The 13,547-nt window shown below is 33.4% G+C and overlaps 2 protein-coding genes across 2 annotated transcripts; one reads left to right on the top strand and one right to left on the bottom strand.

Moving 5' to 3' along the window:
* The first annotated feature begins 1,138 nt into the window (after nt 1-1,138).
* On the top strand, nt 1,139-2,836 carry LOC141388231 (glycerol-3-phosphate phosphatase-like). The gene is made up of 3 exons (XM_073958248.1): nt 1,139-1,377; nt 1,462-2,122; nt 2,184-2,836. The coding sequence occupies exons 1-3, from the start codon at nt 1,284-1,286 to the stop codon at nt 2,350-2,352; spliced, it is 924 nt and encodes a 307-aa protein (XP_073814349.1). The 5' UTR covers nt 1,139-1,283; the 3' UTR covers nt 2,353-2,836.
* Nucleotides 2,837-3,551: 715 nt separating this feature from the next.
* LOC141388252 (gamma-aminobutyric acid receptor alpha-like) lies at nt 3,552-13,190 on the bottom strand. The gene is made up of 3 exons (XM_073958274.1): nt 12,710-13,190; nt 6,982-7,671; nt 3,552-3,904 (listed from the first exon to the last, which is right to left on the bottom strand). Exons 1-3 carry the CDS (start codon nt 13,188-13,190, stop codon nt 3,672-3,674), a joined length of 1,404 nt encoding a protein of 467 aa, XP_073814375.1. The 3' UTR covers nt 3,552-3,671.
* Between the last annotated feature and the right edge of the window lie 357 nt (nt 13,191-13,547).

Below are 13,547 nucleotides of genomic sequence, written 5' to 3' on the forward strand. Positions count from 1 at the left end.
AGTTCTATCTACTTAAAAAAACACCCTTTAGAAACTAGCAGTATGTTTCCTGTAATCTGATTGGCTGATGTATTGATTTTGCTTAATTTCTACCTGCGTTTTTGCAACTTTTGCCATTTGTTTGTTTCTGCCATTTTAGGGGAAAGTAATTTTTGACAATCCGCTCTTTTGCTAGCATTACCATTCGGAATACAATGAATATGCAGAATATTTGGTGATAGTACGCCAAATTTTTATACATTTCAGCCTTCCAAATTGTTAAATTCCGTTAAATCTTTTTAGCAGAAGTTTCAAGGCGCATTCACGTTGCCTAGACAACACAAGTAACTCATAGAGAGGCCACTACTATTGCAAGGTGAAAAAATATCATGGGTGTGTGAGAAAAGACTTGCTTTAATTTTTGTAATGTCACTTACCGATTAAAAACATTTTTTTAAAAATATGTATATAATAACAGAGTTTAATTTACTAATGTACAATTCAATAAGTTTATTATGTCGCCTGATTGCCTAGCTGACATAACATAATTTCTGACATAATAATAATAAAAGAACAAAGAAGGCCGAGCAAATTTCCCACTGGGCTGCCCCTTTCTTTTTTATTCTTTTATCAGAAGCAAGCAGGCGAGGGAGCTTATGTACCCAGGACTTTAACTTGGTATGTTCCTTTACTTTTGAAAATAGTAGAAAATAGTAGTAGCAATAGTAGAAGTTGTACGCTTTTCGAGTAAAAAGTGGTAAAACTTGAAGATTCTTGCAAGTAAAGGAACAGAGCTACTATTTTAACATTTTACCCCTAATTAGAACAGCTGTTTCTGCCGTTACTTGTAAACAAAAGGTAATCAATCATTCATGTTTGCAGCACGAATAACGGCAATTTGTGAAGAATTGATTGGTGGTTAATTGCCAGCTGGGAAAATATTGGATGAAGAAGAGAATAAACTCCCTTGATCTTGGCAATGGAGTAGAAGTCTTTGAATTAATTCCGTTAATATAAAATTGCCATGGTTTTTAAACATCTGTTGTAAAACGGTAAAGCTATTCACCTTTCATTGATGACATGTTAAAGAGAGGGCGTCCACGATCTTGACATTGAATGAGAGTGAGAACAATTTACATTGAAACTCCCAGATGTTTTATCAATCAAAACATGAGCTGTTGAGGGAGGAGTTCGAGGAGTTCAACAACAATTAGAACAGGTGTCAATTGCCGATTGAAAACAAATTTTATAAAATTAAATAAAACAATATATTATCCTCTTGAACTTAAAGAAATCTATTAAAAATGAAAACAATCAATTTAAATGAAATCAAAGATCAACAAATGCTAGCAAAGAATTGGTTGGATTCATACGATACAATATTTACGGATTGTGATTGTAAGTAAAAAGGGTTGCCAAACTGTGATAAAATGGATATTAATTAAAAAAGGATATTAACTAAAAATCTCTTCTCTATTTCAGCCTCTATTTGGCAGGATGACGAAGCTATTGCTGGAGCCCCAGAAACCATTAATGCGATGCAGGATATGGGCAAACAGGTGTACTTTGTTACAAATAACTGTACCAAAACCAGTGCCCAGTTGTGTGAAAAAGGGGCAAAGTTGGGTTTTTCGATTAAAAAAGAACAAATTATTGCACCCAACTATTGCATAGCCGAATATTTGAAATTGCATTTAAAGCCCGAAGAGAAGGTTTATATTGTTGGTTGTCCGGCAATGGGTGAAGAATTGGATTCTGTGAATATACAACATTTCGGTGTGGGTGAAGATATTGTGGAGCCTAACTGGGTGTCGATATTACCACAGGTAGACCGACAAGCAAAGACCGAAAAGATTGGTGCTGTTCTTGTGGGATTCGATGAACATTTTAGTTATAATAAAATGATTAAGGCTTCCAACTTTTTGGGACAAAATGAAAAGTGTATCTTTTTGGCAACAAATGCTGATGCCGTTTCCAAATTCCCGAAATTTAGTATACCCGGAACGGGAGCAATCTTAAGGGGTATTGAGGCATGTGTGGGTCGCGAGGCAAAAGTTGTGGGCAAACCAAATCCTTTGTTTTGTGCACATTTGTTGGAAGCGGGGAAAGTTGATCCCAAGAGGACCCTTATGATTGGAGATTGGTAAGTCAATTGTATTCTAGGAAATATGAACGCAAAATTAATGATTTTTTGTTTGTTTTAGCTACAAAGCTGATGTCTTGTTTGGTAAAAATTGTGGTTTCTCTACCCTCTTGGTGGGTACTGGGCGCTACAAATGGTCTGATGTTGAAAAATTGCATAGGGAAGATTTAAGGGACTACATACCAGACTTTTATGCTGATTCTGTTGCGGATTTAAGAGCTTACCTGTGAAGCGGCGGATAGAATATATTTCAAAACAAAAACAACACTTGTTAATTGTACAATAGCTGGCTTTATTTGTTATTAAATGTTAACATTTTTTTACTTAATATTAATTAATTTTCGGTTAAAATCAAGTTTGGGACTTTGAAGTGGAAGGTCATTATATCTACAGAATAACTTTAAGGTACCGTTGTTAGTGTGAATATTTATAGAATGGATTCTATTTAAACAAATTCTGCCGCCAACGAAATTCCCATCTTAATCTAAAGATAATAGATTTATTTTTATATTTGCAATACAATTATTTACTTAATCTTAAATTAATTTAATCATAATTAAATCATATCTTGTTCTAAATTGGACAGCTTCCAACCTATCATATCATATCTTCTCCATGGTTATACAACGTACACTTTTTCTGATAAGAACTAAGCTAAGCAAATGTTGAAGAAAATTATCATCAAAATAGAGTGTGTCTCTATATGGATCTAAATACAGGTTTATTAATTGTGAACCCAAACTGCCTAAAACAAACGACCTAAAAGTTTTGCAACCACTTGGAACTTCTAAATACTCAAATTTATTAAAATTCCCATTATTTTGAGGTTATGTAAAAGGGGACTACATAAATGCTTGGGACTATGGTGTTAATATTTTGTAAGCTACTTTTGTATACACTGAGTTGTTAAAATAATATATTTTAACCAAATCTGTAAAAAAATGATTGCTAACATGTTGTATCTACTGAGAACCCATAAATTTCCTGCTATTTATAGCTCTGTTCCTTTACGTGCAAGAATTTTCAAGTTTTACCACTTTTTACTCGAAAAGCGCTCCTTTACTTCAGACACCATACAATTTATATAGGAGCAGTTTACAACTTTTACTACTTTTGCCGGTTTTATCATTTTCAATAGTAAAGGAACAGGCCCTATGTTTATACAATCACACTTCTTTCCCTATTGGAAATTTAAAAAATTTCGCATGAAATGTTTTCCCCTGTTTTAAGTTTTTCTTTTAATTCAATTTTTCTTTTTGCAAAAAGTGTTTGGCAATTTAGTCAGAAGAAATCATAGCTCAAATTATTGTAAGCAGAGACGAAATTATTTCAAGTTTAAGATAATAACTTTTGAGTTGAACTGAATGATCCGATTTAACAGGTTTCTTAATCAGTTTACTTTTTCTCTCTGTATTCACTCCTTCGCCAATTGTTCCCTACTTTGAATTTTTAATTTCCAATTAGTCTATTTATTTTCCCCCCTCTTGCCCCGAATTGATTTCTTCCTTTTCCACGTATCTCAACGTGTCTAAATTGCCAAAAGGTAACATCAAGTGGTCGAATTACTGTGCGCCAATATCCTTGAGCTTCGTGACAAATATCCATACCAGTAGAACATGTTGATGAGTAGAAAGAGTATGGGAAAAACTATGCGTGAGGCACGATCAATTTTCGACACTGAATTATATTGTGGAGTACGTTTGCCCTTGCGCCGGGCATCCAATTCTTCGCGGCGATAATAGGACATACGACGACGACCGGAATATTTTTTTGGAGTAACATCTGGAAAGAGAGGAAAGAGAAAAGGATATAAATTTTATAATTTCTATAAGAAAGTGTTATACAAAAAATGTTGGGGTATAATTCGCATTTTCTACGCGGAAAAGTGTTATATACTACGGAAAAGTGTTATACCACACAATTTACTTTTGGAAAAGTGTTATACAACAAATTTCCGATAAGTAAATGTGTAATACAAAACTCTTCCGATAAGGAAAAGTGTTATACAAATCATTTCCGATAAGGAGAAGTGTTATACAATACTCTTCCGATATGGAAAAGTGTTATACAAGCCATTTTCTGTAAGAAAAAGTGTTATATAACAAATTTCCCATACGGAAAAGTGTAATAAATCACCTTTCCTATACTAAAAAGTGTTATAAAACACTTGTTCTGTACGGAAAAGTGTTATACAACACATTTCCTTAACGGAAAAGTGTTATACAACACATTTCCTTAACGGAAAAGTGCTATACAACACATTACCTTAACGGAAAAGTGTTATGCAACACATTTCCTTAACGGAAAAGTGTTATACAAAACATCTACTTTACGGAAAAGTGTTATACAGCACATTTGCTTTACGGCCGAGTGTTATAAACACAAATTCTTTATGAAAAAGTGTTATATAACACATTTCCGATAAGAAAAAGTGTTATACAACATATTTCCTATACGGAAAAGTGTTATATAACACATGTACTATAGGGAAAGATTTATACAGCGCTTTTGCCATGCGTAAAACTGTTATACAACACATTATCTTAACGGAAAAGTGTTATAAAACACATTTACATTACTTTACTGCACATTTACCTTACGGAAAAGTGTTATACAATTCAATTTCTTAATATATAAGTGTTATGCAACAATTTTCCTATACGGAAAACTGTTAAAAGATTATTTTTTGGTACTGAAATACATTATACAACACATTTCCTATACAGAAAAGTGTTACACAACACCTTTCCTAGACGGAAAATTGTTATACAACATATGTTCTATATCGAAAAGTTAGACAGCACATTTACCTTACGGAAGAGAGCTATACAACACAATTTCGTTTCGTAAAAGTGTTATACAACAAATTTCTGATAAGCAAATGTGTCGTACAATACTCTTCCGATAAGGAAAAGTGTTATACAAGCCATGTTCTATAAGAAAAAATGTTATAAAACATATTACCCATACGAAAAAGTGTTAAAAAACAACATTCCTGTACTGAAAAGTGTTATACAACACATGTTCTATATACCTTTCCCACACGGAAGATTGTTATACAACACCTTTCCTATACTGAAAAGTGTTATATAACGCATTTTCTGCGCCTACAGCACATTTGCTGTACAGAAAAGTGTTATACAACACCTTTCTTTTACTGAAAAGTGTTATACAACACCTTTCCTATACGGAAAAGTTTTATACAACACATGTTCTACATGTACTGCACATTTGCTGTGCAAAAAAGTGTTATACAGAACCTTTACTTTACTGAACAGTTTTATACAATACATGTTCTATACGAAAAATGTGTTATACAAAACATTTTCTAACGGAAAAGTGTTATACAACACATCTACTTTACGGAAAATTGTTATACAGCATATTTACTTTACGAAAAAGTGTTATACAACACATTTTCGATAAGATATACTCTTCCGATATGGAAAAGTGTTATACAGCACATTTCTTATACGGAAAAGTGTTATACAAGACCTTTCCCATAGGGAAGAGTGTTATACAACACCTTTACTATACTGAAAAGTGTTATACAACACATGACCAATATGGAAAGTGTTATACAAAAAGTTTGTATGTACTGAAAAGTTTTATACAACACATTTCCTACACGGAAAAATGTTATACAACACACTTCTTATAAGGAAAAGTGTTATAAAACTCGTTTAAAATAAGGACAAGTGTTATACAACACATGCCCTATACGAAAAAGTGTTATACAGCACATTTGCTATGTGGAAAAATGTTATGCAATACATTTCCTACACGAAAATGTGTTATACAACACATTACCCATACGAAAAAGTGTTAAAAAACAACATTCCTGTACTGAAAAGTGTTATACAACACATGTTCTATATACCTTTCCTACACGGAAAAGTGTTATACAACACCTTTCCTATACTGAAAAGTGTTATACAACGCATTTTCTGCAGCTACAGCACATTTGCTGTACAGAAAAGTGTTATACAACACCTTTCTTTTACTGAAAAGTGTTATACAACACCTTTCCTATACGGAAAAGTTTAAAACAATACATGATCTACATGTACAGCACATTTGCTGTGCTGAAAAGTGTTATACAACTCCTTTCTTTTACTGAACAGTATTATACAACACATGTTCTATACGAAAATGTGTTATACAAAACATTTCCTAACGGGAAAGTTTTATACAACACATCTACTTTACGGAAAATTGTTATACAGCACATTTAACTTAAGGAAAAGTGTTATACAACACATTTCCGATAAGAAAAAGTGTTATAAAATACTCTTCCGATAGGGAAAAGTTTTATACAACACATTTCCTACACGGTAAAGTGTTATACAACACACTTCTTATAAGGAAAACTGTTATAAAACTCGTTTTATATAAGGACAAGTATTATACAACACATGCTCTATACGAAAAAGTGTTATACAGCACATTTGCTATGCGGAAAAGTGTTATACAACACATTTCCTATAAGGAAAAGTGTTAAACAATACATTTTCTTTAAGGGAAAGTGTTTTACAAAACATTTCATATAAAAAAGCGTTACACGACACATTTTCTAGGTGTAAAAGTGTTCAACACTGCATTTTCTATATGTAAAATGTTATGTTATACAACAAGTCTGATACAACACAATTGCTCTGTTCCAGAACCTGCAAGAATCTACTATTTTTTACTACGATAACATTTTTTCCTTTATGTTATCGGAAAAAATAGTAAAAATTAGTAGATTCTTGCAGTTCTGGAACAGACCAATTTCCTACGCTAAAAATATTTCTACACATTTCCTTCCTAGAAATGTTATAAAAAATTTGTATTGTAACCCCACATGATCCCCCACTTACCTTCATTCACCCTCAGATGAATCTCTTCCCCATCTTCATCCGATGATCCAAAATGTGTTTTATGGCGGCCCCGTTTTTGCCTGCAACCAGACCACTGCAAAAACTGACTCCAACAATTCATCCACGACGATTGTCGACGATATTTGCTATCACGTGATTGCCTCCGCTGCCTTCTTGAACCTCCCTTGGGAATATTAATGGAACACATTGCAAGCGGTATAACTTCATAGATTTTCGTTTCTGTGCTGCTGTTGGTGTCTTCATATTCTGGAGACATACCTGTCATACCTATTTTATGAGTTTGGCGCACCGCACTTTCCGTTTCGGTATCCGAATCCAATTCTTCAATTATAAAGTAACATTCTCCCGACCCGTATTTCGTGAAATAATGGACAACAGCAAATTGAAGAATGGTGGCGAAAATGAATGCAAACGAAAGGAAAACAAAGAAATCCAAAGCTGTTGGATAGGGCACCTTGGGTAGATCGGTACGAGCCTCTAAACCCAAGAATGTCATGGTTAGTACAGTTGTTATGCCCAGAGAGACACGATCGGCTGTTGCTTCACGATTCAACCAAAACGATACCCATGAAAGGACTACCAAAAGGCAGCATGGTCCATAGACTTGGATGAGGAAGTTACCCATGTGGCGCTGCAAGTGGAAGTTGACCATCAACATGGAGTATTCGGCTGGAAGTAAAAAGAGAAAAGAAGATTTCAATAGTTAGGTGCTGTTATGGTGATTTACATAATTTATTGGTCCAATTTCAAACATTTTGACTCAATCACCTGATGACTGCCTAAAACTGTGCTTCACACATGAAGAAAACTCTGTGATAATCGTTCACACATTCATTGTTAAATCATCCATGAAATAAGAAGCAGGTCTGGAGCCATTCACAAAACCAATTTGTCTAATTAACCAAATTGATTTTCATAATCCAGTTAAGCCGATACATTTTCCCAGTCACACCTCTTGTAACGGTCTAACAGACCGTTCGACCAACCGGTTATCTATCACCTTTTGCCCATGACCATTCTTTTATTGATTCATGAACATTCATGCATATCCTTTAGTAGATTGCCACCTTGTCATGTACGTACACACACAGACACATGAAGATACTTCGAAGTGGTTCAAGCAGCCAACCAGTCTGCCAAACGACCAGTCAACCGAATACCAAACAATTTAAATGGCCTTAATTGATACGAAAAATCATAATTTTTATAATGATGTTGTGGCGTTAATGATGACGATAATGACAATCAAGAAGGACCTCCGTCATCTGATGGTAGAAGGATGTATCGTTCGGCGGACGGAATGCATGGTTCGTTCTTCAACAAAAGCGAGAAAGACATGATTTCATGCAAATTTCCTTTCCAAATTATCATGTAAATGGTCATGTCCATGTTAACTATCGACGTTAAGTTGAGCAGTTAGTGGGTGTGGCGGGGTGTATAACACTTATTGAAGAATTGTAGACAATGAGGCAAAGATGGGCAGTCATAATAGTTAGTAAAAAAATCATGAAAAAAGTTGTTATCGACAACCATTTCCATGGAAAAGTTATTTCCATCGAAAAAGTTGTTATCGAAACCTATTTCCATGGAAGAAGTTGTTATCGCCAACTATTTTTACTGAAAAAGTTGTCGATAACAAATTTTTCTATAGAAATAGTTGTCGATAACAATTTTTCCTATAGAAATAGTTGTCGATAACAACTTTTTCTATAGAAGTAGTTGTCGATAACAACTTTTTCTGTAGGAATAGTTGTCGATAAAAACTTTTGCTTTAGAAATTGTTGTCAATAACAACTTTTTCTATAGAAATAGTTGTCGATAACAACTTTTTCTATAGAAATAGTTGTCGATAACAACTTTTTCTATAGAAATAGTTGTCGATAACAACTTTTTCTATAGAAATAGTTGTCGATAACAACTTTTTCTATAGAAATAGTTGTCGATAACAACTTTTTCTATAGAAATAGTTGTCGATAACAACTTTTTCTATAGAAATAGTTGTCGATAACAACTTTTTCTATAGAAATAGTTGTCGATAACAACTTTTTCTATAGAAATAGTTGTCGATAACAACTTTTTTCCGTGGAAATAGTTGTCGATAATAACTTTTTCTACGAAAATAGTTGTCGATAACAACTTTTTCGATGAAAATACTTGTCGATAACAACTTTTTCCATGCAAATAGTTGTCGATAGCAATTTTTTCAATGAAAATAGTTGTCGAAAACCACTTTTTCAGTTTCAGTTTTCAGTTTCAGTGGAAATAGTTGGCGATAACAACTTCTTCCATGGAAATAGGTTTCGATAACAACTTTTTCCATGGAAATAGTTGTCGGCAACAACTTTTTCCATGGAAATAGTTGATAACAACTTTTTTCCATGGAAAAAGTTGTCGATAACTACCTTTTCCATGGAAAAAGTAGTCGATAACAACTTTTATTCACGGAAATAGTTGTCGATAACAATTTTTCCATAAAAATAATTGTCGATAACAACTTTTTCCATGGAAATAGTTGTCGATAACAACTTTTCCATAGAAATAGTTGTCGATAACAACTTTTTCCATAGAAATAGTTGTCGATAATAACTTTTTCCACGAAAATTGTTGCCGATAACAACTTTTTCCATGGAAATGGTTGTCGATAACAACTTTTTCCATTGAAATGGTTGTCGATAACAAGTTTTTCCATGGAAATAATTGTTGATAACGACTTTTTCCATGAAAGTAATTGCCGATAAAAACTTTTTCCATGGAAACGATTGTCGATAACAACTTTTTCCACGGAAATAGTTGTCGATAACAACTTTTTCCATGAAAATAGTTGCCGATAACAACTTTGTCCACGGAAATAGTTGTCGATAACAACTTTTTCCATGGAAATAATAGACGATAACAACTATTAACAACTTTTTCTATAGAAACAGTTGTCGATAACAACTTTTTCTATAGAAACAGTTGTCGATAACAACTTTTTCTATAGAAACAGTTGTCGATAACAACTTTTTCTATAGAAACAGTTGTCGATAACAACTTTTTCTATAGAAACAGTTGTCGATAACAACTTTTTCTATAGAAACAGTTGTCGATAACAACTTTTTCTATAGAAATAGTTGTCGATAACAACTTTTTCTATAGAAATAGTTGTCGATAACAACTTTTTCTATAGAAATAGTTGTCGATAACAACTTTTTCTATAGAAATAGTTGTCGATAACAACTTTTTCTATAGAAATAGTTGTCGATAACAACTTTTTCTATAGAAATAGTTGACGATAACAACTTTTTCTTTAGAAATAGTTGACGATAACAAGTTTTTCTTTAGAAATAGTTGTCGCTAACAACTTTTTCCATAGAAATAGCTGACGATAACAACTTTTTCTTTAGAAATAGTTGTCGCTAACAACTTTTTCCATGAAAATGGTTGCGATAACAATTTTATCCATGGAAATGGCTGTCGATAACAACTTTTTCCTTTGAAATAGTTGTCGATAACAACCTTTTCCATGAAAATAGTTGCCGCTAACAACATTTGCTGTGGTAATAGTTGTCGATAACAACTTTTTCCATGGAAATAGTTGCCGATAACAACTTTTTCCATGGAAATTGTTGCCGATAACAATTTTTTCCATGGAAATAACTGTCAATGACAACTTTTTCCATGGAAATAATTGTCGATGACAACTTTTTCCATTAAAATAGTTGTCGACAACAATTTTTTCTATAGAAATAGTTGCCGATAACAACTTTTTCAATGGAAATAGTTGCCGATAACAACTTTTTCCATGGAAATGATTGTCGATAACAACTTTTTCCATGGAAATGGTTGTCGATAACAATTTTTTCCATGGAAATGGTTGTCGATAACAACTTTTTCCATGGAAATAGTTGTCAATAACAAATTTTTCCATGGAAATGATTGTCGATAGCAACTTTTTCCATGGAAATGGTTGTCTAAAAACAACTTTTTCCATGGAAATAGTTGTCGATAACAACTTTTTCCATGAAAATGGTAGTCAATAACAACTTTTTCCATGGAAATAGTTGTCGATAACAACTTCTTCCATGGAAATGGTTGTCGATAACAACTTTTTCCATGGAAATAGTTGCCAATAACAACTTTTTCCAAGTTGTCGATAACAACTTTTTCCGTGGAAATAGTTGTCGATAACAACTTTTTCCATGGAAATAGTTGTCGATAACAACTTTTTCCATGGAAATAGTTGTCGATAACAACTTTTTCCATGGAAATAGTTGTCGATAACAACTTTTTCCATGGAAATAGTTGTCGATAACAACTTTTTCCATGGAAATTAGTTGTCGATAACAACTTTTCCATTGAAGTGGTTGTCGATAACAAGTTTTTCCATAGAAATAGGTGTCGATAACAACTTTTTCCATGAAAATAATTGCCGATAACAACCCTTTCCATGAAAATAGTTGCCGATAACAACTTTCTCCATGGAAATGGTTGTCGATAACAACTTTTTCCATGGAAATAGTTGCCGATAACAACTTTTTCCATGGAAATAGTTGCCGATAACAACTTTTTCCATGGAAATAGTTGCCGATAACAACTTTTTCCATGGAAATAGTTGCCGATAACAACTTTTTCCATGGAAATAGTTGCCGATAACAACTTTTTCCATGGAAATGATTGTCGATAACAACTTTTTCCATGGAAATGGTTGTCGATAACAACTTTTTCCATGGAAATGGTTGTCGATAACAACTTTTTCCATGGAAATGGTTGTTGATAACAACTTTTTTAATGGAAATAGTTGTCAATAACAACTTTTTCCATGGAAATGGTTGTCTAAAAACAACTTTTTCCATGGAAATAGTTGTCGATAACAACTTTTTCAATGGAAATAGCTGCCGATAACAACTTCTTCCATGGAAATGGTTGTCGATAACAACTTTTTCCATGGAAATAGTTGCCAATAACAACTTTTTCCAAGTTGTCGATAACAACTTTTTCCATGAAAATAGTTGTCGATAACAACTTTTTCTATAGAAATAGTTGTCGATAACAACTTTTTCTATAGAAACAGTTGTCGATAACAACTTTTTCTATAGAAACAGTTGTCGATAACAACTTTTTCTATAGAAACAGTTGTCGATAACAACTTTTTCTATAGAAACAGTTGTCGATAACAACTTTTTCTATAGAAACAGTTGTCGATAACAACTTTTTCTATAGAAACAGTTGTCGATAACAACTTTTTCTATAGAAACAGTTGTCGATAACAACTTTTTCTATAGAAACAGTTGTCGATAACAACTTTTTCTATAGAAACAGTTGTCGATAACAACTTTTTCTATAGAAATAGTTGTCGATAACAACTTTTTCTATAGAAATAGTTGTCGATAACAACTTTTTCTATAGAAATAGTTGTCGATAACAACTTTTTCTATAGAAATAGGTACAAGTTGTTATCGATAACTATAGCAGCATTTTTATATAGAAAATATTGCTGTCCATTGGAAAATTATTTCTTTGTTTTGGTTTTTTTTTTTTTTTTTTTTTTTTTTGTTGAAAAATCCATTTCTCCTAATCTCTCCTCTTACCTCCCAATGGGTTAATATTTGATTGAATTTATTATGTGACTTGTTAAGACTCAAAAACAATATTGCCAATGTATTTGTATTTGTTTATTCTGCAGTTGTGAGTTTTTTTTTGTTTAGCTTGACTTGACATTTGTACTTACATGATTGATCCGATTCTAAGCGTATATGACCACCACCAGCACCACCGCCAAAGCTGCTAGCCTTATCCAATTGTATTCCCGTACCGCGGACATGTTGATTTTTTACTCCTGGACCGGCAAATGTTGTTAATGTTTTGTTGAATTGGCCATAGTCGTTGTTGTTATTGTCGTCCGTATTGTGGTGATGATGCTGCTCCTGGTGTTGGTGCTTCTGTTGATGATGGTGTGTGGAGTGGTGGACTTGATGCGTTGTCCCACCACTAGTATCTGCATAGTTTCGGGCATTTGCATGATAGGGTGAAGATGCTTTGTAAACAACATCCGTTAAATTACCCGCCGGACAATCAACCAAATCGAATTGTGACAATTTCATATCCTCCGCAATGGCTACAGCCGGTCTTTCTTTATTCCAACGATAGATAACATCAGCTGTGGTGTAACCAACTGCAAAAGAAGGGGAGGGAGTGGTAGTAGGTGGCATGGTTGCAATTTGTAGGAAGTTGTTGGACGAGCAATAGCAGCGAAGAATGCAAAAAATATAAAAAAATAATAAACAAAGCATTTGAAAGAGATTTGTAGACCAAAAAAGGAACAATAAACAATAGGGAGGGTGGGAGAAAGAGGTGAGAAGAATAACAATAATCCAGTTGAGTGTACATTAACAAAATTATATAAAAATTTAAACAGCTTAGGTTGCTGAGATTGTAGTATTTCTCGGAAGTAAGGTTTGGAATGTTAGGAAACCGCAAAATGGGGTCCAGGTGACGTATGACTGATGACCACACTTATACGCTACGACGATCCCTTAATATCTTAAAATATTCAAGATATATTTTTG

Source organism: Musca autumnalis, unplaced genomic scaffold (assembly GCF_047663935.1).
Source record: "Musca autumnalis isolate F117 unplaced genomic scaffold, ASM4766393v1 scaffold_9, whole genome shotgun sequence".
Classification (NCBI taxonomy): Eukaryota; Metazoa; Arthropoda; class Insecta; order Diptera; family Muscidae; genus Musca; species Musca autumnalis.

What these genes read in the sequence shown, in the direction of transcription:
- LOC141388231 (XM_073958248.1), top strand. Translation starts at nt 1,284, where the DNA reads ATGAAAACAATCAATTTAAATGAAATCAAAGATCAACAAATGCTAGCA. An exon ending in AATATTTACGGATTGTGATT is followed by an intron (nt 1,378 to 1,461) that starts GTAAGTAAAAAG and finishes TCTCTATTTCAG; the next exon opens with CCTCTATTTGGCAGGATGAC. An exon ending in ACCCTTATGATTGGAGATTG is followed by an intron (nt 2,123 to 2,183) that starts GTAAGTCAATTG and finishes TGTTTGTTTTAG; the next exon opens with CTACAAAGCTGATGTCTTGT.
- LOC141388252 (XM_073958274.1), bottom strand. Translation starts at nt 13,190, where the DNA reads ATGCCACCTACTACCACTCCCTCCCCTTCTTTTGCAGTTGGTTACACC. An exon ending in CTTAGAATCGGATCAATCAT is followed by an intron (nt 7,672 to 12,709) that starts GTAAGTACAAAT and finishes TTTTACTTCCAG; the next exon opens with CCGAATACTCCATGTTGATG. An exon ending in TCATCTGAGGGTGAATGAAG is followed by an intron (nt 3,905 to 6,981) that starts GTAAGTGGGGGA and finishes CTCTCTTTCCAG; the next exon opens with ATGTTACTCCAAAAAAATAT.